General features: G+C 37.1%; 1 protein-coding gene across 3 annotated transcripts in view; it reads right to left on the bottom strand.

The window, feature by feature from the left end:
• Positions 1 to 22,799, bottom strand: part of Dpyd (dihydropyrimidine dehydrogenase) — a 798,376-nt gene that overhangs the window by 754,737 nt on the left and 20,840 nt on the right. For 2 of the 3 annotated variants that reach the window (XM_074050934.1, XM_074050937.1), the window contains exon 2: positions 12,988 to 13,098. In XM_074050934.1, coding sequence (XP_073907035.1) covers positions 12,988 to 13,098 — 111 coding nt within the window. Of the gene's footprint in view, positions 1 to 12,987; positions 13,101 to 22,799 lie in introns of those variants that run through there. The other variant, XM_074050935.1, reaches the window with a different exon arrangement.

Raw genomic sequence — 22,799 nt, 5'->3', positions numbered from 1 at the left:
TAGGATAATTTTTAAATGTAAGCAATAAATGTGGTATTTATACAGGATGGAGTATTTAACCATAAAAAAGAATAAACCTATGTTGTGTGCAGGAAAATGGATAGAACAGAAGACTACCATGTTAAACAAAAGGAGCCAGGTCCAGAAACTCAAAGGTCACATGTTTCCTTTCATGTGTGACATCTAGAATGAAATTGTGGGACTATTTGAAGAGGGTGGGGGAGAATGGGAGAGGAAGAGAATGACTGGCAGTAAATAATGTTGAAACCTATTGTGTCCATAACGAAACCCGCTGAAAGCTGTGGAGAAATAGGGGGTAAGGGGAAAAGAGAGCGCATGAGAGGGGCTAATCTGATCAAAGCTCAGTATATGCATGTGTGAAATACCACTGTGAATACAATTAACATGCACTAAAAAAAGACTCAGTCAAGGAAAAACTAAGTAAATAAATAAACTATAAGCAGTACAAGCACTCTGGAGCAACAGTCCCACAAGATTTACCAGTAAGCGCAGAGGCTTGGAAAGTTAAGTAATGATCAGGGAAGCTCATGCGGCCAGCCAGCAGTGCCACAGCCACCTCTGCCACCCAAATCCACCTGGGTCCCTACTTTGATCTTACAGTTTAATCATGCCTAGGGACATCCCTCGGTCCTGAAGCTGGCTGGTATCTCCAGTACAATGGAAGCCCTTTGTATGGCAGCCAAGTTCAGAGCCGGTAATAAGGAGAGACGTGTGAGACAATTATGGCACAAAATTAAATTGGTGCTCACTCTCAAAGCCATGCAGATCCTTCCCCAGTTTCCTATGGCCTTGCCTGACCCTCCGTTTTATAACACCTCTCACCCCATCTTCCCATACACCACCAGACTCCACTTGAGAACTTGCTGGAGAGATGGCAGGAGATAATCACCACTACTGTTCAATTAAAACACAGAATCAGGCTGTATGGAGGGGTGGTAGTTTTCCATAATCTGCCACCCCTCCCAGAAATTCATACCAAGTATGCAATGAGGCATTTGGAGCTTCAGTTCTCGAAGGAAAGGATGAAACTGCAAAATGTGGAGAAACCGTGGGTGTCTACTGGGTTTAGGATTCCAAAAGTCAAGGTTTCAGGAAAAGTGAGAGAACATGAATGATTGACAGCAGATTTAAGAGGAAATGTGTGATGACTTAGAAGTATTTTTTTTTCTCTACTTTCTAGCTTCCCATCTACAGTATATGAATATTTTAAGGATGAAGAGACAAGAGAGGACAAGACGGCTAGTGAAGGATGCAGAGAGAGTGGTAAATCCTGGAGGAAAAGGACCAGTGCCCAGAAATACAGGTCATTCACAGAAATCTGGCAAACTCCACCCAGGTATATGGAAATTGCAAGATGGGGAACCTGTGATATAATAACCTGCTGAAGCCCTGAGGGAGATGAGCAAACCACAGAGTTTCCTGAGCTCCAATGGTGAGCTGAACATCAGAAAAACTGTCACAAGCTCAAGAGACTATGAGCAGTAGAGAAGTTGGGAACAGGACAGAATCAGGTAAATGTGACTAAAGGATGACCCCAAAGCTCCCAACTGGCTGTTAGTGGAAAGACGATATGTGAAATTAGCTGGACCTACCTCACTCTTGCCACTATCTTCCTTAGTGCTTATATCAGCAATCCCCCCAGAATAAAGAGGAGTGAGGAGAAAAGCAGAGGACCAGGAATCCTACAAGTAAGAGAGAGAAGTTTCTATTCTCAGAGACTGCTAAAAATAGAATGTCAGTTCAGTTAGAGGAAAATCAAAGAGGTAATACTACCTGCATTCCTCAGATATTTGTATTCTGTTCATCAACTTTAAATTTTTTCAACAATTGAAGAAGATATTACACTGAAAAAAATCTTGGTTACATTCTTTTTTTTTAATTTCAGAAACTCAAGCATTGAATTTATTTTTGCAAGAAAACTACTGTCAATGATCCAGACCAGGCAAGTTCTGGCTTGAGAAATTATTTTAAAATAATGGTGCAGAGAAAGGCAAGAAGGTTACAGGGAATGTCTTCTCACTGTGAATCTGGTCAGAAGTCCATTTAGTTTTGTACCTGACACAGATGACGCCTGATAGTGAATTTGAAATAACAATATTGGGACCTGCATTCTATACTGAATTTAACAAAACCAAGTAGCTGGCTATCCATTCAAAAATGAATGGAATTCAGTGAGAACTTTAAGAATTGAGGAGGATTCATCCTATGTTGGTCATGTAAACTTGAAAAGGATACATGGATCCACAGAGCAGATAGTAAGGATAACTTCCAGAAGTACAAAAGTTAACTACATTTGAACATAAGAAATCATGCATTAGAAAAAACCATATTAATCTCCCCTTCGTTGTAAGAACACTTCCACAGTGCTCTTGTGGTCTTATCTCGCCTATAAAGGCTCATCTCTGGCTGCGCTTTCCAGACTGGATTCAGTGCCATTCTGAGCCATATCAGAGTCCAAGGCAAAACATTTTATTTTCATTTGATTTCACAGTTATTCATCTTGATTACTGGGTCTTTTGATAGCACCTAAAAGGGGCTAGTGTTTTACTTGCCTTGCTCTAACGCCCCCCCCACCCAATTCCAAAAACCTGATCTCTACCCTCTTCCCACTCTACTACCTACTCTTCCTAGGAAATCCTATCTACAGGCTTTTCATTGCCCACATATGTCCTGATGTTTCAAAAAATCTCTATGGTGGACACTTTACTGGATTATAAATTTTATTTCTATACAGAATGACCCAAAGGCACAAGACCTCAAAAGATCCCAAATTGAATTCACTATTTCCACTCAGTTGATCCTATCAATAACTAAAGACATACATAAATTTAACTCCCAATTCTTTTTTATTTTACTTTCTAAATATATTCATGCTCCTACACACTTCACTGGTCTTCATCATGTTAGAAATGCCATTCCCAAAGATGATCAAAGAAACACTTGGGAGTCGCTCAGCAAGACAAAAAGAGAAGTTTTACTTCTGCAGAAGGGTGTAGCCACAGACCAGAGTCTAATAGGCAGAACACACTGAGAAGGGAGTTAGCTCAGTTTTTATCTCTTTGCCCCTGACTCTGATGGACTAGTTTGGGTTCGCAATCTTCAAGAATGGTTACTTAGAAAAGGGGGCACATGGGTTAAGGGGGACCTTAAAACAGGGAGAACAAGTTTAGTTGTTACTCTTGAAGTAAAACCTTAGATTTTTCCATCACTTTTTTTTTGTGGGGGGGGAACAATATAAGTGACCCCAAATTGCCCAGTCACAGATACATATAGGGTATTGACTACATTTGAATCACCCCAGACAATAGTTGTTTAACCATAATTATGAGGTCATCTAGAAGATTTTACATAAACTAACTTTTAAATGAACTTTTATTTAGTTATGACTCAGTTACCTCAGTAGTCAAAACCCTGACAAAAATCACCAGAGAACATAGGTAAATATTTATAGAGACTAAGTGTGGAATTAGGGAACCTAAAGGCCAAGAACCATGGCTAAGATGTTGGCAAGGGATCACATCCCAGATTGTTGACATTAACAGATGGCTCATGACATACACAGGTTCCCACCAACCTGTAGTCAATGGAGCCCTCCTAAGATAACAGGCCTGGCCATCCCTGATCAAAAATTCCCTCTGCATGACATCTGGTAAAAGTAGGACTAACACCTCCACTCTGTTGACTCCAATAAAAGCTTGAGATCTCAAGACCTCCAGTCTATGCTCCTTTTTGAGTTTTCCCTTTATCCTATTGGGAATATGCACTCTGGCTTTGTTTTTACTTTACTTTACATAAGTAAATCTGTCCAACCCTCATATCAGTGCAGCAGCACTCCCTGTGCTCCGCTGCCTCCTGCCTCTATTTTAATGAACTCTTGTCTCGATACATTTTTGGATCAACCTGTAGCACCAAACATTCCAGACAGTTATCTTGACAAAACAAAAAGCTTTTTTAAGACAGGGGTTTTTTGTAAATGTTATCAAGAACAAAACAATATTTTTAAGACAGCCTTGTGTTTATGAGCTTAGAATATTAAGTTTTAGTTTAAAATCAGTACATCAAATTTTGACCTTATAAAACCTTTAATGTAACTCTTAGATTTTAGTCAATGAAATCACTTACATAAGCATTTATAAACTCCATTTTTATATGACAACTTACTCTGTACCCCCTGGGGGAGTTTGTCTTTATCTTTCCTTTTTTATTTTAAGACAATTGTGAGAACAAACCTTTTTTTATATAAGCCTTTTGTTTTTTAAAAGTATTTCAACCTTTTGTTTTAAAAAATCATATCCTTAATACCTTTTACATATTTTTGTAATAACTCATAAAACCTTTTAACTTTGACCCTTACATTTGCATGAAAAAAAAACAGAAAAAAGCAACCTTAAAATTATTTTTTGTATTAAACAATTTATAGAAGACCCATTTGTTAATAGACCCATGTATTATAAGAAAGAATTAAATCCCAGATTTTATTTATCACAGAATGAAACAGGCTAAGGTCATTTCTTTAACTACTCAAATTCTAAGATTCCCACTGCAGGCTGTGGTCCCCCTTTTCTTTCTTCTTTTTTCTCCCCTGGTCTGAGCCAGAGTGTTAACCATGGAATTCCTGAATCCTAGTGAGACCTGATTGAAATAAGTTTGAAAACTGGTTTTCTTAAAAGTAGCAGAATAGAGTAAAAACGACAATTTTTCACACTGACTCTATAATAAGAACCATCTTTAAGATATTTATATATTCATATATAAAAAGCTTAAGCAGTTTATAACAGAGATCTTGAACACAAACACCCTGGTTTTTTCTTACCTTGAATATCACATTAATCTTATAACAGCAGTTTAAGAACCATTTTCAAGATGTTTAAATATACACACACTCAAAACTTTCACAAATTAAGCATGCCAGAAAAAAAATGTCAATTTGACCATGCATAAGATCAGCTGGAATTACAGGGGCAAATTAAATTTTGCCCAATGCTCTAGACAAATTGACATACAAGCAAAAAAAAAAAAAAAAATTACAGTGCACTCTCAGAAAAATCTTTTTAAATCATACCAAGAGGGCTATCTGGTGGACTGGTGGATGGTGCATCTGTTCTCTTGTGAGTCTCCCTCTTTGCAACTGAATTTTTGTTACCCATCCCTTAACTTCAGTTGTGTCTATTTCCCCAGGGAAAAGTTCAACACCCCCACCCCCAGTACTAAAGGGTTCTTGCATTTTACTGAAAGTGCTTTCTTTTTCTCCAAAGTCAGCACATGCTTTGTGTCTGAGACAAGTCCCAGTCACACCCACAGCCTCCAGGATGACCCGGCCACCAAAGAAATATCCTTGCATTGGTCTGTGCAGAGTTGCCCTGGCCCTGGACACTGAGGTGCTTGCTATAAGCGCCCTTCCCCGAGTTGCTGAGTGACTCTCAACCTTGGGTTCATTGTTGATCTGGGGATGGCAGATCTCCCCACTCTGAGGCCATAGCAACCAGGTAGCTGGATGTGTCTCCTCTGAGAAGGGGGACCCAGTGATTCCCACTGAAACAAAGTTTGCCCCGCATTCAGTGGCCATTGTTAGAAATGTTCTTACCAAAGGATGATCAAAGGAACTCTTGGGAGTCGCTCAGCAAGTCAAAAAGGAAAGTTTTAATTCTCCAGAAGGGTGCAGCCACAGACCATAGTCTGATAGGCAGAACACACTGAGATGGGAGTTAGCTCAGTTTTTGTCTCTTTTGCCCCTGACCCTGCTGGATGGTTTGGGTTCACAATCTTCATGAGTGGTTACTTAGAAAAGGGGGCACGTGGGGAAAGGGGGACCTTGAAGCAGGGAGAACAAGAAAATTCTTTTGGGCAATATTCATCTTTAAGCAAGCAGTTTGAAATTAGGACATATGGCTATAATTTTGATTGCAAAGAACCTTGCAAGGTTCACATTTCACAAAGCATGTAGGCAGCAATTCAAGGAGGTTAGCTGCCATCTACACAGGATACTTTTACATTAACTCCTTTGACAGAAAAGACCTGACTTTAGTTGATCCTCACAATCATCTGTCTTCTAACTTTGTTCATCAGTCCCAGCACTTCCTTCTCATTCGATCCACCTTCCACAGTGAATGTCAGACTGAAGGCACATGTGACTGACTCCCACTGATAACTAAGGTGCCTGTACTGTTCTTTGTTTGAAAGAGTACCAATATTATTTATTGATATTTCTGTCTTCTTCAAAAGAAGTGAAAACTTCTAGGTGAGACCAATATCACATTCATGTTTATCTCAATGGGATCAGAGGCAGAATGCCTGACCTATGAAACAGGTAATGAATACAGAAACAAACTAGTGATTGAGATTGTGAAACTCACACAAGAAACAAAAAGAGATATATTAAAGCCTATATATTACATAGTCATTTTCACCATCTATAAGAAAGAGATCAACTGAGCACTGGTGCCTCACGCCTATGAACCTAAGCTACTTGGGAGGCTGAGACTGGAAGGATCACATTCAAGGAAGGCCTGCCCTGGCAAAGAGTTTGTGAAAGTCCATCTCTAAAATAACCAGAGCAAAATGGACTGGAGGTATGGTTCAAGTGGTAGAGCACCTGTTTTCCAAGTGCAAAGCCCTGAGTTCAAACCTCAGTCCTGCCCCCAAAAAGAAAACATCAATGGTTTATTTCCTTATACAAACCATTCTTCTTAAAGACCTGCTCTGCTTATATTGCATAATTCAATCTCTAGCCCCACCACTGAGTTGCATAATTTTGGGCAGGTTTCTTGGGCTTCCTTGTGTGCGTTCCTTTATCTAGAAATAGAGATAAAATATAACACACATTTCAAAGTTTAAGTAATTCTGAAATTTAGGTAAAAAGCACTTAGAAATAGGACTGCAGATTGTGAATTTTAAATATGAACACCTACTCTGTGTCACATATTTGCAATAAATTAGTAAAACTGTAAAAAACAGATCTAATAATTTACTGCCCTTCCTTTTTACTTTTCAAGCAGGATAAATGTTCTGATTTTTAGTATTTCCTGGTCTTCAAAAGTTGCTCATGGAAAATGGCTGTATAATATTCATGTAATTAGAACAGTTCAACATTTTCAAACTGGCAAAAATAAACAGCAGTTATGGAACACCTGTTTAAAAGATACTGGAAATGACCGTTTCGTGTTTCATTAACCAGTAAAACCACATTGGCCAGTTTAAAGCCCTGACTGAATTCAGAATTTCCCATCGGTGGTAGAATGTCATTAAACTGCCCAGTGAAGAAATTCCTGGGCAAAGAGTTCAGAATTCCCATTCTTAGGGCAATTCTACAGGACCAAAAGATACTGGCATTCTAAGAAGTCTATAATTTATTTTTTAAAACCAAATTTGTGTCTGTTTTCATAAACAATTTTTGACTAACAATTGTTTGGATGTTATTTATCTGTGAGTAGCATTGTATACAGTGCCTGAAGCATAGATTCTTCGAGCACAAAAGAAATGAAATGGAAGGAAGGAAGAAAGGCAGAGAGGAGTGAAGACCACACAATGGCCCCAGGAAAATTTCCCCACCACTCACACACACAAACCTGAGTCTTCTATGCCAAGACTGGTAAGTCAGAGACTACCTGAGTGAAATGAAAACAGAACACTGTGAAATCAAAGCAAAATAGTTAGAAAATCAATCAAAAGAAAAATAAATCAAAGCTTTACCTTTGGTGGTCAGGGATTTGGCTGAACATGTAAATCTATCTTCAGAAACAATGTAAGATTACTGGTCACAAATGTCACTACTGCTTCAATCCATATTTTGCTTAACATCCATGTAACTTTTCTCATAGTCTAACTTGTCTTTCCTGAAGAGGAGAAGTGATACACTGGACAGGACATCACTACCAGGTGATGAGAATTCTAGACCTGCTGCAACACCGACTAGCCTTACAGAGTTTTAAAAAAGCATTTATATTTTTCGGACTAGTCATTGTCATCACTAAAATAAACAAATCTGGAGTCTGGCAGAGTGGTTCAAGCAGTAAGAGCGCCTGCCTAGCAAGTGTGAGGCCCTAAGTTCAAAAACCAGTACTGCCAGGAAAAAAAAAAAAAAGGAAGGAAGGAATAAATAAATAAATCTGAATCATTCACAGGCCTCAGGTAAAACCAAATCCATTTGCAAAGATACATTGGGAACTATCAAGCCCTCTACAGTAAGAAAATACGTAATCCTGCCAGGCACCAGTGGCTCACACCTATAAACCTAGCTACTTGGGAGGCTGAGATCAGAAGGATCACAGTTCCAAGACAGCCTGGGAAAAATAACCAAAATAAGCAGTGTAAAAGGGGCAAGGGGCGTGGCTCAAGTACCTGCCTACCAAGCATGATGTCGCGAGTTCAAAATCCCAGTACTGCCCCCCCCAAAAAAAAAACAAATGAGAAAGAGAGAGAGGGAGAGAGAATATGAAGCCCTTGGGTCTGGCATTAAAGAACAGGTAAAAGGAGGATCCTATTAATTTACTCATTCAAGTACTCATTCAACAGACATAGGGAGCATCAACTATGATTCAGGCTTTGATTGAGAAGCTGGGAACACAGCTAAGGAAACAAAACACGTGATAAATAAAACACAAAAACTCCCACCGCATTGGACTTCATCTTCTAGTAGAAACAGTCAGTAAGGAAATCGTGAGTTAAAAGTACAGTACAATATTAACAAGATGTTGTGGAGAAAAACTAAGCTGGGGAGTCTAAGAACGACTAGGTTAGTTTTAAGTGGAGTGGCTAGACGGCCTTGCTGGGATGTCAGGAAGAAAACTGTGCAAACTCCAAGTAAGCTGGAAAATCACTGAGTGAACCTAAGCACAGATATTCTAAAAGGATTCCTCAGCTGTGCTAATGAAAACAGACTCCACTGGGAAAGGACATGGAGGCTTTTTTCAAGGTTATTGTAATAATCCAGGTGTGAGATAATGATGGTGGCGTAGAAAGACTGGTATCAGTAGAGGTGGTGAGAAATAATCATATTCTGGATATATCTGAAGCCACAGCCAAAATGATGTTCTAATTAATTATGGGAGATAAGGGAAATAAAAAAAGCAAAGCCTCTAATATTTTGCTGTAAGTGAAAGGATGGATAGAAAGGACTCCAGGGAACAGGTTTTAGGGACAAGCTGATACTTTGGATTATCAACGTGTTATGTTGGAGATGCATAGGATGAGGGGGTATTCAGTAGGCATTTGGTTATAGAGCCAGAGAGAGTAAGTCACAGTGAGATACAAAGACAAAATCATCTGTCTAAAGATGGTACTGAAAGTCAGGAGAGAAAAATGCAATCAGTAATGCAGTTGAGTATTCTAAGAGAAAGAGCTAAATATTAGTGTCATGAGCACTAATATTTAGGGATGAGATAGGGAATAATTAAACAAAGAAACCAGGAAGGAAATGTCAATGAAGTAAAGAAGAAAACCAGGGAGTTTGGTGCCCTGGAGATCAAGTGAAGAAAATATTTCAGGAAACAGAATAAAGTATCTAGTGCTTCAGCTAAGGTCTCAAACAGCAATTTGAAGTTCATTTTCACTAGAAACAAAGGGATTTTGGTGCCAGTACATCCTGAGTGAGTGCTGCTCAGGACCAGTAAAGGAGAGACACAGCGGGTTCTAAAGGAGGGAAAGTTGTTCCATGCAGTCAGTGCTAACGCAGTCTCAGCCAGGTCCAGCCTTCAGTGACCCTACTGTGATGAAAGTGGTCTGGCCGCCTTCAAGATGTTTTCTGTGATGTTCATTTTCAGAAGTTTAATTATTGTGTATCTTTCTGTAGATCTCTTTGGGTTTCACGTAGGTTTTTGAATCTGTTTATGTTTCTTTGTCAATATAGGAGTGTTTCAGCCATTATTTCTTTTGGGGTATTTTTCCATCCCTTCCCTCGTCTCTTTCATATGGAGGTAGAAATCTGGGGGGTTAGGAGTGGCTAGGCTGTTCCTGATAACCAGCCATGGGCTCCCTGGTTAGACTCCAGTCCCACCCAGCAGGGATTAGGGGCATCTCGTGACCTCCTTTGCTGAGGGCCTACGGAAAGAGTCACTTTTTAATTTTTCCTTCCATAGTGTTTGGCTAGGGCAGAGCAGTTCCCATCTGAGTTTCTGTCTGCTTTTCTGTCTGGAGAGAGCAAGACTTGTTTGGGGCTATTGTGTGTATAGCATTTCCAAACATCAGCTTCTTTGTTTCTAAGTCTAGATACATGTGGGAAAAAGACAATTCAAGGAACTGTGTCATTCTTCTCGTCCTGTATCCTAGCTTGTCAGCCTTCTCTCCTCCTTTCAGAATCTGTTTGTTTTACATATAAAGCTTTTCAATTTAGATTAAAAGACACAGTATAAAATTCATAGATTAAAAAATAAATCCTTAGGTTATAATTTCATTCAGTTCTTTATGTGAGGACATAATGAAAAGGAAAAGAACAGCATCCATTACACGCTGAGGATAACTTTGAACCCTAGCCCCATGATTTCATTTGAGAGTGAACTTCACTGCTCTGTCAAGTAAAGTATGTTATCGATGTCTTCAAAGTGATACACATCCACAGCAATAAATCTGATCTTACACCATGAGATTCTTATTTTAACATACATCGAAAGCTTTCATTTCATTTTCCACTAGTACTTGCTCAAGATAGAAAACCTGAAATATAAAAAAGTGCCAAGAAAACAAAGATAATCCTTGTTACTATTTCAGTATATTTTTAAATTCTTTGCAAATGTGTAAATGTATGGTAATATTGAAATGCACACCATCACTGTGACATAAGAGATGTTTCATATCTTTACCATGTAATATAGATCGTGAGTTTTATTCAGATTAACTATTTAAAACCTATTTTTAATGGGTGTACAAATCACCACTGAATGAATTTGCTCTAAATACTTAACAATGACCTAACAGGCGGAATTCAGTGGACCTTCCTCTATATTTTTCTCTGCTGAATAAATAATGCCAGGGGTAATCCTCCTTCTAGATAATTAATCTTCACCTAATTCAAATTCTTTCCTTAGGATATATTAGTAGAAGATGAATTACTAGATGTTTTCTGATATTGTCATGGGCTGAATTATGTCTCCTCAAAATTTGTATGCTGAAATCCTAACTCTCCTCGAAATGTGCCTCCATTTGGAGACAATCTTTAACGAGATAAATAAATTAGAATAAGGTCATTAGGACAGGTTATAAGAAAAGAGGTTTTACAAGAAGAGGAAATTTGGGCACAGGCACAGACAGAGGGAAGACCAAGTAAAGACACATGGAGAAGACACTATGTATAAGCCCCAGAAGAGAGACTTTAGGCGTCAATCCTGCCTGCACCTCGGTGTTGGACTTCTGGCCTCCAGAACTGTGAAAATTAAATGGGTTAAGTCTCTCAGTCTGGGATACACTATTATAACACAGGTATGAACAAATATTGTCAACAATTCTGTCCAGTGGCTTTTCTAAAAGTTTGTGACAATAAGTATTTGATGGAGAAAACCTCACTCACTAAACCTTTGTCTATTACATATTTTTTAAAACTAAGAAACTCAATTGATAGGATAACATTAAGGAATAAAAATGATAATGTTCACAAAATAATAACAATAGTAATCACAATAGAGAAAGCCTCTATTTATAAATACAGCCTTGACATACTTTGCTCATCTAGAAATGAGCGTTCTCTGAGAAGTCATCGCATTTCTCTTGACCACAGGTTCCATGCCTTTAAAATGAGAGCTTACACTTAACCATCATTAAGAGATAAGTTTGAAAATTCCATGTTTCTTCTCTCAATGACCTTCAGTTGTTCATAACATTATACAAGGTCATGGTAGATAGCCAGCCTATCTATTAATTGATCCAATTTGGACCACACTAATGTCCTTCCAAACACCTGCCCTGGACATGTCATGACAGAAAAGAAAGCTCACAGGACTGGAACATGAAAAACTGAGCATCAAATCTACATCTGCTATTAAGTGCTTATGTGGTCCTCTCAGGCCATATTGGTCTCTGTGACTCTGTATCCTTCTTGCTTTACAAAAACTTTGCTGGATGGCCAGTGATAGAAAAATTTCAAATTAGATAAATGCACATATGTGAACATGTATCCTCAATCCCTACCCTCATACTACAGAGAGGAACAAAAGAAAAACAAAAATAAAGTAAAATTATGCTTATTATATTAATATATACAAAGTATTAAATGAATGAATGTCAAATAATGAGTTCATGTTATTAATGCACTCACCAATTATTTTTGGAAAAGTCAATTTTTGAGAAATTCAGTAGAAAGGAAAATTCTTTCCAAAGATTACATTTCAATTATTGTCTTTGACTATGGACCTACTACCTACTTATGGGCTCATGGCCCCAGCTGTAGATCACTCAGGTAAGTAAGGTTCTAACAATCAGAAATCTTAGGACAGATATGATGGATCACATCTGTAATCATAGCCACTTGGGAGAGAGGAAAACCACAGTTTGAGGCCAGTTAGGGAAAAAATTGGGGGAGATCCTCATCTCAACAAAAAAAACCCCAAAAAACTAGGCATTGTGGTGAGCACCTGTCATCATAGCTACTTGAGAGACATAAACATGAGAACCAGGAGGATTGTGGTCCAGGCTGGCCTGGGCATAAACATGGGACCCTATTCAAAAAACAAATAAAGGAAAAGGGGCTTGGAATGTGACTCAAGTGGTAGAGCGTCCATCCTAGCAAGTACAAGGCCTTGAGTTTAAACCCCAGTAATATCACAAAAGAAATCTCAGAGAAAGTGTTTTCCCCTGCACCTCACCTGGGAATTAAACTCACTTTTGAGATAATTCAAATATAAAATATTAAAAATCTGTAAAAAAAATCACAGTTGTATCCTACAAATATTTAATTGCATTTCTAAATATGTGTAAATATTATTGTGCAATGAATGGAATGAGATAATTTTCAGCAGAAAATCATGTACCAGTGATACTTACAACACAGTTCTTATCAGGGTTTCTTTTCCAATGTTTCTTGCCCAGTTTCTTGGCTGAGGTGGAGTGCAGTGCTGCATTAGTTTGTGTTCGAGGATTTAAAGCCAGGATGCTCTAAAGACAGCAAAAAAATATACAAACATTTGTTAGTGGGGTTTTTTTTTTAATCAAAATTTTATTTAGGATTCTCCCACTCCTCCTTAAAGAAAGATTTAGCTAAGAGTGAAAACTCTTATGATACATGAGACCAAAAAAAAATGATTACATAAAAGCTAAACAAATTAGAAAATGATCCAAAGTTGGCAAGCTGGTGTTTAAGGCAACTAAGCAAAGAATCTTGTATTTTGCTTTTACAAAAGGACCTAAGAAAATTCCAATATGACAAAAATTAAGATGGAAAAAGTGAAACCAAATTTTTAAAGTCAAATAAGTTAGAAAAAAATTTTAATGGCACAAATTGACCAAAAGCTCAAACTAGATCCAAAGTATAGCATGGCTCCTTAAATAGTTACCTTATGTTACTAAACTTGAATACTCACCTTACATTAATATACTTATACTGAATAAAATATGAGTTAGTTACCCATACAACATTTTGTACTAATTTGCAACTCTTGGCAAAAAAAAATTATTCAAGAAAAACAAATATACATTATTCACCACCATCCAACAACAACAAAAGAACTATGTTTTCACCAGAGAGAAGGAACCATGGTGGCCAATGGCTCAGTTTAAGCCAATCAACATTTTACCCAACATGTTTCAACAATTTTTACATGTTGAAAAAGCTGTATGCATAACTGGAAAGATTAAAGAAGACATATAGGTTTTTGATTATTGAAGAGTTTTCACATGAAAAAGGGATTTAATTCATTTTGAATAGTAGAGAATGTAGGATTGAGATATCAGAAATTAGGGAGGGAGATGTGGATTCAGACACAAACTAAAAGGAGTCAGCTAAGATGGCACTAGAAAGAATACTGGCCATGATTATTGCAATCAACATGCACCTCAAAGTCCTCCTCTTCCAGGAGGGCTCCCCTAACTGATTTAGCTCTGGCATTTTTCTCCTAGAGTACCCACTTTTTCTCCACCGAGTCACTCCAAATTCAGCAATAACCTCTGCTTTAGAATTGTTCTTCCCTCCCCAACTGAGCATATTTTGAGTGGAAAAGTTAGAGAATTTTGCTTTTTAATCTTTGAGTCTCTGATATGCAACACCAAGCAGGTAGCATATGCTCATGTCTGTGAAAAAAAAAAAAAAGATTCAAAATTGTGAATTTGGTTTTTAATACTATTGGTTATATAACTTTCAGTAAACCACTTTTCCTTTTTGATCTTTGGTTTTCTGAAATGCAAAATGGGTTAACACTTAGACCAGAAGACTACAGCAAAAAATAAATGAAAGACAAGACACAACATGTTTTCTAAACTATAAACACCCTAAAAACTAAAGTGTAGTGAAAATGGAATTCAGAGGCTCTGTACCACACAATTCTCTGTCTGTGATTTGTTCATGAGGGGTGAGTAAGAACATGACAGGGATTCTGAGAATGGAATTCCATTAGGTTTAGTCAACTGAAGGTTCAGCTTCCAAGACTAGGTTTTATGGTTCCTTGAAAATTAACAGATTGTGCTCATCTTTATCACATATGAAAATGAACCTTCATTAAGAATCCCCCAAATTATCAAAAACTAAAATAGATGAGTAAAGAACATAGATTCTTATATTCCTACACACATGCTGAAAGTGTTCTTTCCCTCTCCTGTGATTTAATTACCCAGAACAATTTGCTGAAGTATCCATGTTCTACATGATAGCTTAGCTGATTTTGTAAGGCTACTTTTTACATGAAAATATGAAGGACTTTAAATCACATAAAATATAATGAATACTTCTCTACAGTGAATTTTATACTTGGTATATTTAGATAAGAATAAAAGCAGAAAGGGGACAACTTTTAATTCATTCTGCACTGGATTTAAAGAGGTAATAACAATACTCTCCATGTTAGAGTTTAAAAGTATTTTCACATGTATATAATCTTACTGATACACAGCTGCCATTTTTTTCAATATTTTGGATGAACAAATAAGTTGAGGTTGGATAAGTACCCTAGTCAAAATCTCAGAAGGGAATAAATTACAACGTTGTTCTTCTGAGAATGGAATTTGGATTTAAATTCATCCAACAGAAGCCCATATTTAAATGAGATTTTTGAGGTGTAAGGTAGAAAACATTTTAATCATGCATATAAGTAATATTAATAAGTAACCTAAGTAACCCAGTAAGAATTAATGTCAAAGCCTAACTAAGCAAGACTTTAAAAGGAAACCCCAGGAGATAATTTCCAGAATAGTGGCATCAGGACTTCTGCAGACCAATTACCTGTCAAACAAACTACTACTAATAACAACCCTTTAACATCTCTTACAGTCAAACATCAAAGGAAGGCGCATTAACTGAAGACAATCCACCTGAACTTGAATGGAAAGAGGGGTGAAGGTCCCAGGCATTTGGAACAGAATGTGTCACTGTTTCCCCCATGCCCAGCTCAGCATCAAAGTCATTCAACCTCAGATGAGAATAACCAAGATCTTGGTGTCTCTGTCCCCCCAGCCTCCACTTGAAGCTATGGTATCTGCCAGACTCATCCCCCACTATGCAGCTGAGAGGTCAGGAGTTCCCTTCTTCAATCAGCAACAACAGAGAGGAGGCTCTTCCTTGGGTAACATGCCAGTGACTGTGTGACTTCACCCTTACTACACCTCACCCTTGGGGTGGAGTTGGCTCCCTATGAGCAGCAAGCTGAGAGAACCAGAGACTGCTTCCCACTCAGCACCCTGCTCATAAAGCAAGGTGCCACTCTGAGAGAAGCAGACCATTGTCACTGTCACTCCACTGTCTGGAGCTATAACCCAGCAACTTTCTCCAGAGGAGGAGGCAGCCATGTTAGCCAACAGTTCTCCCCTCAGAAAAACCAACTACACTTGAACCCATGTGTGGGGAAGTTCAAGCCTAAGGGTACTCTTAGGAACAATTAAGGCTTTGATGGCAAACAATTAAGAGGAAGCTGGCAGCTCTGTGACAGCAATGAAGGAATCAACTAAGGCAGATAGTTCACCTGGGAGAACCTGCAACAGAGATGGCTAAGGTAAGTCCTTCTGGGTCACAAAAATCCTCAAGGACTCATTTCAAAAACTACTTGTACAAGGGCCAAATTTAATTAAATCAGATTGTAGAACCATTTATACCCTGGGCACTATTTACAATAAGAGATGGGTGTGAAACTGACAAACACACAATGTGACAAAGAGACTCAGGTAAAAGGCAAGAAGCACCCTATAAAACCAGTTATCACAGAGCAAGTGTGCCCATGTTCAAGGCTGCATCCACTAAAGAGATCACAGGAGACTCATACACTTCCCTAAAGTAATCCATCCAGTTGCTAAACAAAAACACAAGCAAGTTCCCCACACCCCAAAATAAGGGATTAATACACAGAATTGCTACAAAATGTCATCTAAAATTTTACATTTTCAATAAAAATGTTAAGTCATATGCTATGGTCTGGATATGGTTTGAGAGTGTCCTCCAAGGGTTTGTGTGTCAGACCCCTGTACCACTCCCCCCCAAAAAATCAGAGTAAAATATTAAATTATATATCCAAAAAACTCAACAAATGCAAAGTAGTATAGATGCAAAGATATTAAAGAACATTAGTAAAAGTGTTAAAAGTCAATTTAAAAGAAAAATCATGAAAGTAGCAAGAAAGAAATAATTTGTCATGTACGCTTCACGTTTAACTTTTTTTTTTTTTGCAGTGCTGGAATCTGAACTCAGGGCTTTGCACATGCTAGACAGCTGCTCTATCACTTTAGACATGACTCCAGACAAATAGTTGAATTCTTACAAAGAAGAATGGAGGCCTCAAAAAAGTAAGATGATATATACAAAGTACTAAAAGAAAAAAATTGTCATCCAAGAATCCTATATTCAATAAAACTATTTTAAGAAAATAAGGGTTAAATACAGGCACTCCCCCCAAAAAAAACATAAAATGAGATATTACTAGAATTGCTTTCCACAGGCAGAAGGTGATCACAAACAGTAATTCAAGTTCACATGAAAATAGCTGAACGTACAGCTCAGTAGTACAATGCTTTGCTATCCTGCATGAAGCCCAGCACTGCAAAAACAAGAAATCCACATGAAAGCCCAACGGCCAACAAAAACAAAGTATCAATACTTATGAAATTCTAAAAGTAATTATGAAGTGTATACTGTCAGAATAGATTTAAAAACAAGATCTAGCTATGTTATCATTAGTGGATACACTTTCGACTCAATGGCAAAAACGGGATGAAAGTAGAAGTATTAAAAAAGATGTACCATGCAAACAGCAACCCTATAAATACAGAAATGCCCACACTAACAACACAAGAAGCTTTACAATAGCAAAAAGTATCCCTGGACATACAGAGGGGTGTTTTAAAGGCTCGTGCATCAGGAAGCTCTGAACATGTATGTGCTTAACAACAAGGCAAAAATACATAAGGCAAAGCCTAAAAAATTAAGGGAAAACAGACTTCCAAATAATTATAGAAGACTTTTAAATAATCAGCAGAACAAGTAGACAGAAGAATAAGGAATTAGAAGATTTGATCAACACTGTAAAACATCAAGACCTACTGGAGATGCTTAGAACACACTACCCCAAATGAGCAGAATACACACTCTCCTCAAGTATGTCTGGAACATTGTCCAGAATAGATCATAGGCTAGGTGAAATAACAACCCTCTCTGAACTTCAAAGGAGTACATATCACACAGCAGCTCTCCAATCACAATGGAATGGAATCCGGTATCAATCACATAAAGAAAATGTGAGAAATGCACCATGCATGTGAACATTGTAAACATTAGGATAATTAAAAGATAACAGTTTCAAACTACCATATACAAAGTATTCAGAACAGGCAAATTGAAGTGGGCAGATGGCAGTACCCTGGTGGTTCCTCAAAACTGGGAAGATGAAAAGCAAGTGCTAAAGGGTAGTGGTTTCTTTTTGAACTGATAAAGTCTGGCTGTAGTATTGATAGAAAAATTATGAATATGTTTTTTTAAAAGCCTTTGAATTCTATACTTTATAAGGATAAGTTGTGTGATGTGTGAATTATATGTCAATGAAGCCCTTACAAAAAACAACCACTAAATGAAACCTTTAGTAGATTTAGCTGTATTCTGAATTCAGTTTAATTATAAGTTGTATTGGACAACTGGTCCAATAGAAAGGTGATAAGAATATTTTTAGTAATTCCTTTTTATGATACTTCTTCACTATCAGCTTAGATGTCTATGTCTCCAGAACAAGAAAGCCACAGGTTTAAATGGTGATTCCGCATAACGACAAGATGTCAAAGCAACTCATTAACAGAAGCCATCTTAGAAACTCCAAGTAAGCTCATTTTACAGGAAAAATTAAAGACATTTTCTTTTTATAAAAATATTTTTTGCTTCTATTTAGGCTTGACCCATTACTAATTTCATACAATAATTCACCTTAATTAATAAAATGATGACATTTTAAAAGGTATACTATTCAACATTTAAGGCAAACTGAGAAACACATAAGAAAAATGGCTACATTTATATCAGTTTTTATTTCCATAATCTGTATTGTGATAAATGATTATGCTTATCTCTGTCGGCATAGTAATGTAACTTTTCAGAATAAACATTCTGAATGCAATTTACTGGATGCCTATCACAGTCACTTTGCCTTCACATACCATAAGTAGAAAGTATAACACAACATGAAATATTGGGTTAACCTTTTGCAAAAAAGCAGTGAGTTGAATTCAATGGATTTTGGGTAAAAATAAATTGGATTGTGGAGAAGTTACCAAAGATTTGACTTAATAGTATCCCAAATGAAAAGTGATATAAAATAAAAATGCAGGATATGAGCAGTTGAGGGTTGTTAAAAACAATTTTCCAAAGCAAGATTTTTAAAACTAAAAGTCAATGTCATCAATAACCAAGCAGCAAGCAGAATACTAGAGAGTTCTAAATTACATTCTTCCTAAGAAATGACCAAAGGCAGGTCCTCATGGGGTCACAGGGTCCCCTCTCTGGATAAATTGAGCACTTTAAGAGAACCATTAACTCTTTCAGATTATAGAGTTATTTCTTATAGAGTGAGATTTTTTCTCTCATCAAGGAATTTGGCCTTTGGGTTTCCCAATCATTTTGAGTAGCACAATAAAAATGTAGTGCTGATTCTGGAGGCAGAAAAAAAATAAGCTTGAGAAAATTGAACTGCACTAATTTTGTTTAGTTTAAGAAATGATAGACTGTGGTTGAAAGCCAAGCACAGATGAAATCCAGTGAGTAACACGTTGTCCCTGACTTGTCTGCTCACACTGTTCTGGATGCAGCTGGAGTCCTGCATCCTCCACACTACAATTCTACATATGAAGACAGTTTTCCTGTATTACCCCAGAGAGCACAATCCCAGGCCCTCATGTCACAAACAAAAGCACCAACTCTTAGCCCTACAAAGTTGGAACTTGAGTATTATTTGAGAGTTCAAAATTCAGTTGTGGGAAACCATTTGGCCAATATGTCTTCTTTCTAAAAATGTGACTGCGTTATATAGCACAATATTAATTAACCAAGTATAACGCATCATTAAGCTTCCTTCATCCTTTGCATGTTAAATTATAAACAAATGTTTCTTATCCAGTACTGGTTATTACTTACTATAATTCTAAGTTATTAAAATGATACATACATATTGACATTTGGGGCTTATAAGCTTAACTTGATGAATTAAATTCTATCTTATTCAAAGTAGGCTTAAAGTTTGTTTTAGATGGCAAATCCTGAGTTTTCTATAGGTCATCTCCTACTTTCTCTTGTGTGAAACTTAAAAAAAATAAACAAACATCATGCTTTTCTCATTTTTTCATAACTATCATTTTTACCTTGATTATGATATAAACATTGTTTTATTCTCCATTTTTTCCTTGATAGATATTCTTAACTAACAACAAAACAGAAATTCCATCCATTTGGGAGGCAAAGATAAAAGGATCATGATTTGAGGCCTGCCCAGGCAAAAAGTTAGAAGACCCTATCTCAAAGATAGATTGTGAAGGTGATGGCACATAACTGTGACTCCAGCTACATGGAAGGCAGAAGATGACCATAGTCCAAGACTTACTAGAGCAAAAAGCACAAGACCCTATCTGATAAATAACTAAAGGAAAAAGGGCTGATAGAGTTGCTTTAAGTGGTAGAGTACCTGCCTACCAAGTGTGAGGCCCTGAGTTCAAATCTCAGAACTGAAAAAAAAAAAAAAAGAAAGAGAGAGAATACATAGGTTTATTTGGTTTATTTGGCACTCAAAGTCCACAATGAGATATAAACAACATTTGAGTCTGAAAACTTTGGAAACACATGACTGAATCCTGGCCAATGATTCTCACATTTTCACAGCAGCTTTAAAACGTATTTCCATTCTTCAACCAGGCACAAGCTTTTTCTCTTTAGGTTGGGGTACTCATCTAAGTAATGGTAATAAACAGAAGTTGCCTTCCATTTTTTCTTTCATTTTACCAGCTCTGTACAAAGGACAATGTTCCCTTGATGCCCAGTAACTAGCTCACTGCAGTCAGTAAACAATGATAAACAGAGGAGTCTCTGAAAGTTCTAAATCTTACAACTTTCCATTTAAATACCAAACAATATTCGTAGTGTTTGAAGTTAAATGTGGACTTAGATCTTAGCTCTTCTATTTTTTGCTGGTTACTAAAACCGTCCATTGCTCCTTCTTCAACCGTTAGATGCTGATCAGTAATAGTGCCTATCACACAGTGTTGTTTTGAAGATTAAATAAGATAACACATAAAATTATCCAGAATTGTGCATGCAGCAAGTACTGACCAAATTTTGTGTGAGACAGAATCAGGTTTTAGTCTACATACAACCAATGTATGTTCATGTTCCTGTACTGTCATCTCTGAATACATATGTGAGGAATTTTTTTTTTAAGTATAGGAATGCAGAAAAAGATAAAAGCAACAGGTACAAAGGTTGCTATAAATAAGACAGCATGAAAGGCAGAGATGTTGCTCAGATAAACCCAATCATTAGCTGAGTATAGGCCCCTGAATCTATCATTGCCCTCTGCCCTGAAATTTAAATATCAGGCTTCCTGAAAGTGTGAATAAGTTCTTTAAAAATTAATATGAGAGTGTAGAAGTGTCATGAAATTCAAACACAGATTTTAACATCCATTATCTCTATATAGCAATGCAGAAAACATTTTATAATACATACAACTGTACATAACGCATCAACGTTTGGGCCTAATACGTTTAGGTGAAGTTACATTACATTTCCTTTCTGGGAAAGACAAGTCAGATGAAAAATGAATTTATAAAGCATCAAAAAACCCATCAACTGGAAATAACAAACCCTTTCAGAATGGCAGTCATATCTCTGGGAAATTTGATTCATTTCTACTAAACTAATAGTTAACACAAATGAAATAGTTTATCCATCTTAAAACAGCACATCTGTCATATCACTCTCCATCTCAATGAGCTGAGTTCTGCCTTTGAAAGGCCCTGGATGTGACTCTTTCACATCCATACAACGGTAACCTAGATGCTCTCTGATTTTAAGTCATTTTTTATTTTCCTTCAGAAAAGGTTGAGAATTCAAATAAAGGAAACATTACTTATGTATCTAATAGTAACCATATAATTTTTCCTCTCTGCTAGGGACCAAACTCAGAGCTTTAGGCTTGCTAGACAACCACTCTTCCACTGAGCTAAGTCCCCAACCCCATAACCATACAACTGATAATACAGAGCAGAGCTAAATTGGTGGCTGTTCTTGTTTAGACACCATGCTTACCTGAGTGTGCTACAGTGCCAGAATACCACAAACATTTATCTCTCACAATGCTGAGGCTGGGAAATCCAGCCTGCACAATTTGGTTCCTGGTAAGCACCCTTTTTCTGGCTTGCAGGTGATTACCTTCTCACTATGTCTTCATATGAAGAGAGTATGAGAGCAAGCTCTCTTTTGTCTCTTCTTATAAGGACTTAAGTCCCATTAGCAGGATTCCACCCTATGACCTCAACTTCCCCTAACTACCTCCCAAAGGCCCCATCTCCAAATTCCTCACATTGGGAATGAATGCTTTAACATACAAATTTTGCAAGGATACAAACAATCTATGACAGACACGGGAAGGTGTCTACTATGTGGAATGAAGCAAATGCCCCTAATAATGTTTCAACATAAAAGACAGTGTCATCTAAACATTGCAAATGGTACCATACTGACTCTACATGTTTATTTTACCTGCAGAAACTTCAGAATAACGAAAGGAGATCTTACATAACATTGCTTAAATTAAAATCTAAAAAAGAATATTACTGAAGAATTTAACACTATTACACACTTGCCTTTACTCTTTAAACAACTTCAGTAACAAGACATTAATAATATATACCCTAACATTTGTATTCATTATAGAAATTGAAATTAAAATATCATGTATCAGTGTTTATAAAGACATACCAAAAATAAATCAAGATGAGAACCCACACCACAGAACACTGATTTACAAGAGCTGGGTGACTTTAATGCCAGCAAGGCAAAGTGTGCACCATAGCAACACAGCAATACCAGGTAACAAGACTTAAGATGGAGCAGGAGCTGGACTGAGTGTAGATCTTGAAAAAATTTAGACAACTGAACATGTAGAATGATTTTCATTTTCACAAAATAATAA

The sequence above is a fragment of the Castor canadensis genome, chromosome 12 (genome assembly GCF_047511655.1).
Source record: "Castor canadensis chromosome 12, mCasCan1.hap1v2, whole genome shotgun sequence".
Taxonomy (NCBI): domain Eukaryota; kingdom Metazoa; phylum Chordata; class Mammalia; order Rodentia; family Castoridae; genus Castor; species Castor canadensis.
This window is presented reverse-complemented; position numbering and strand designations above follow the sequence as displayed.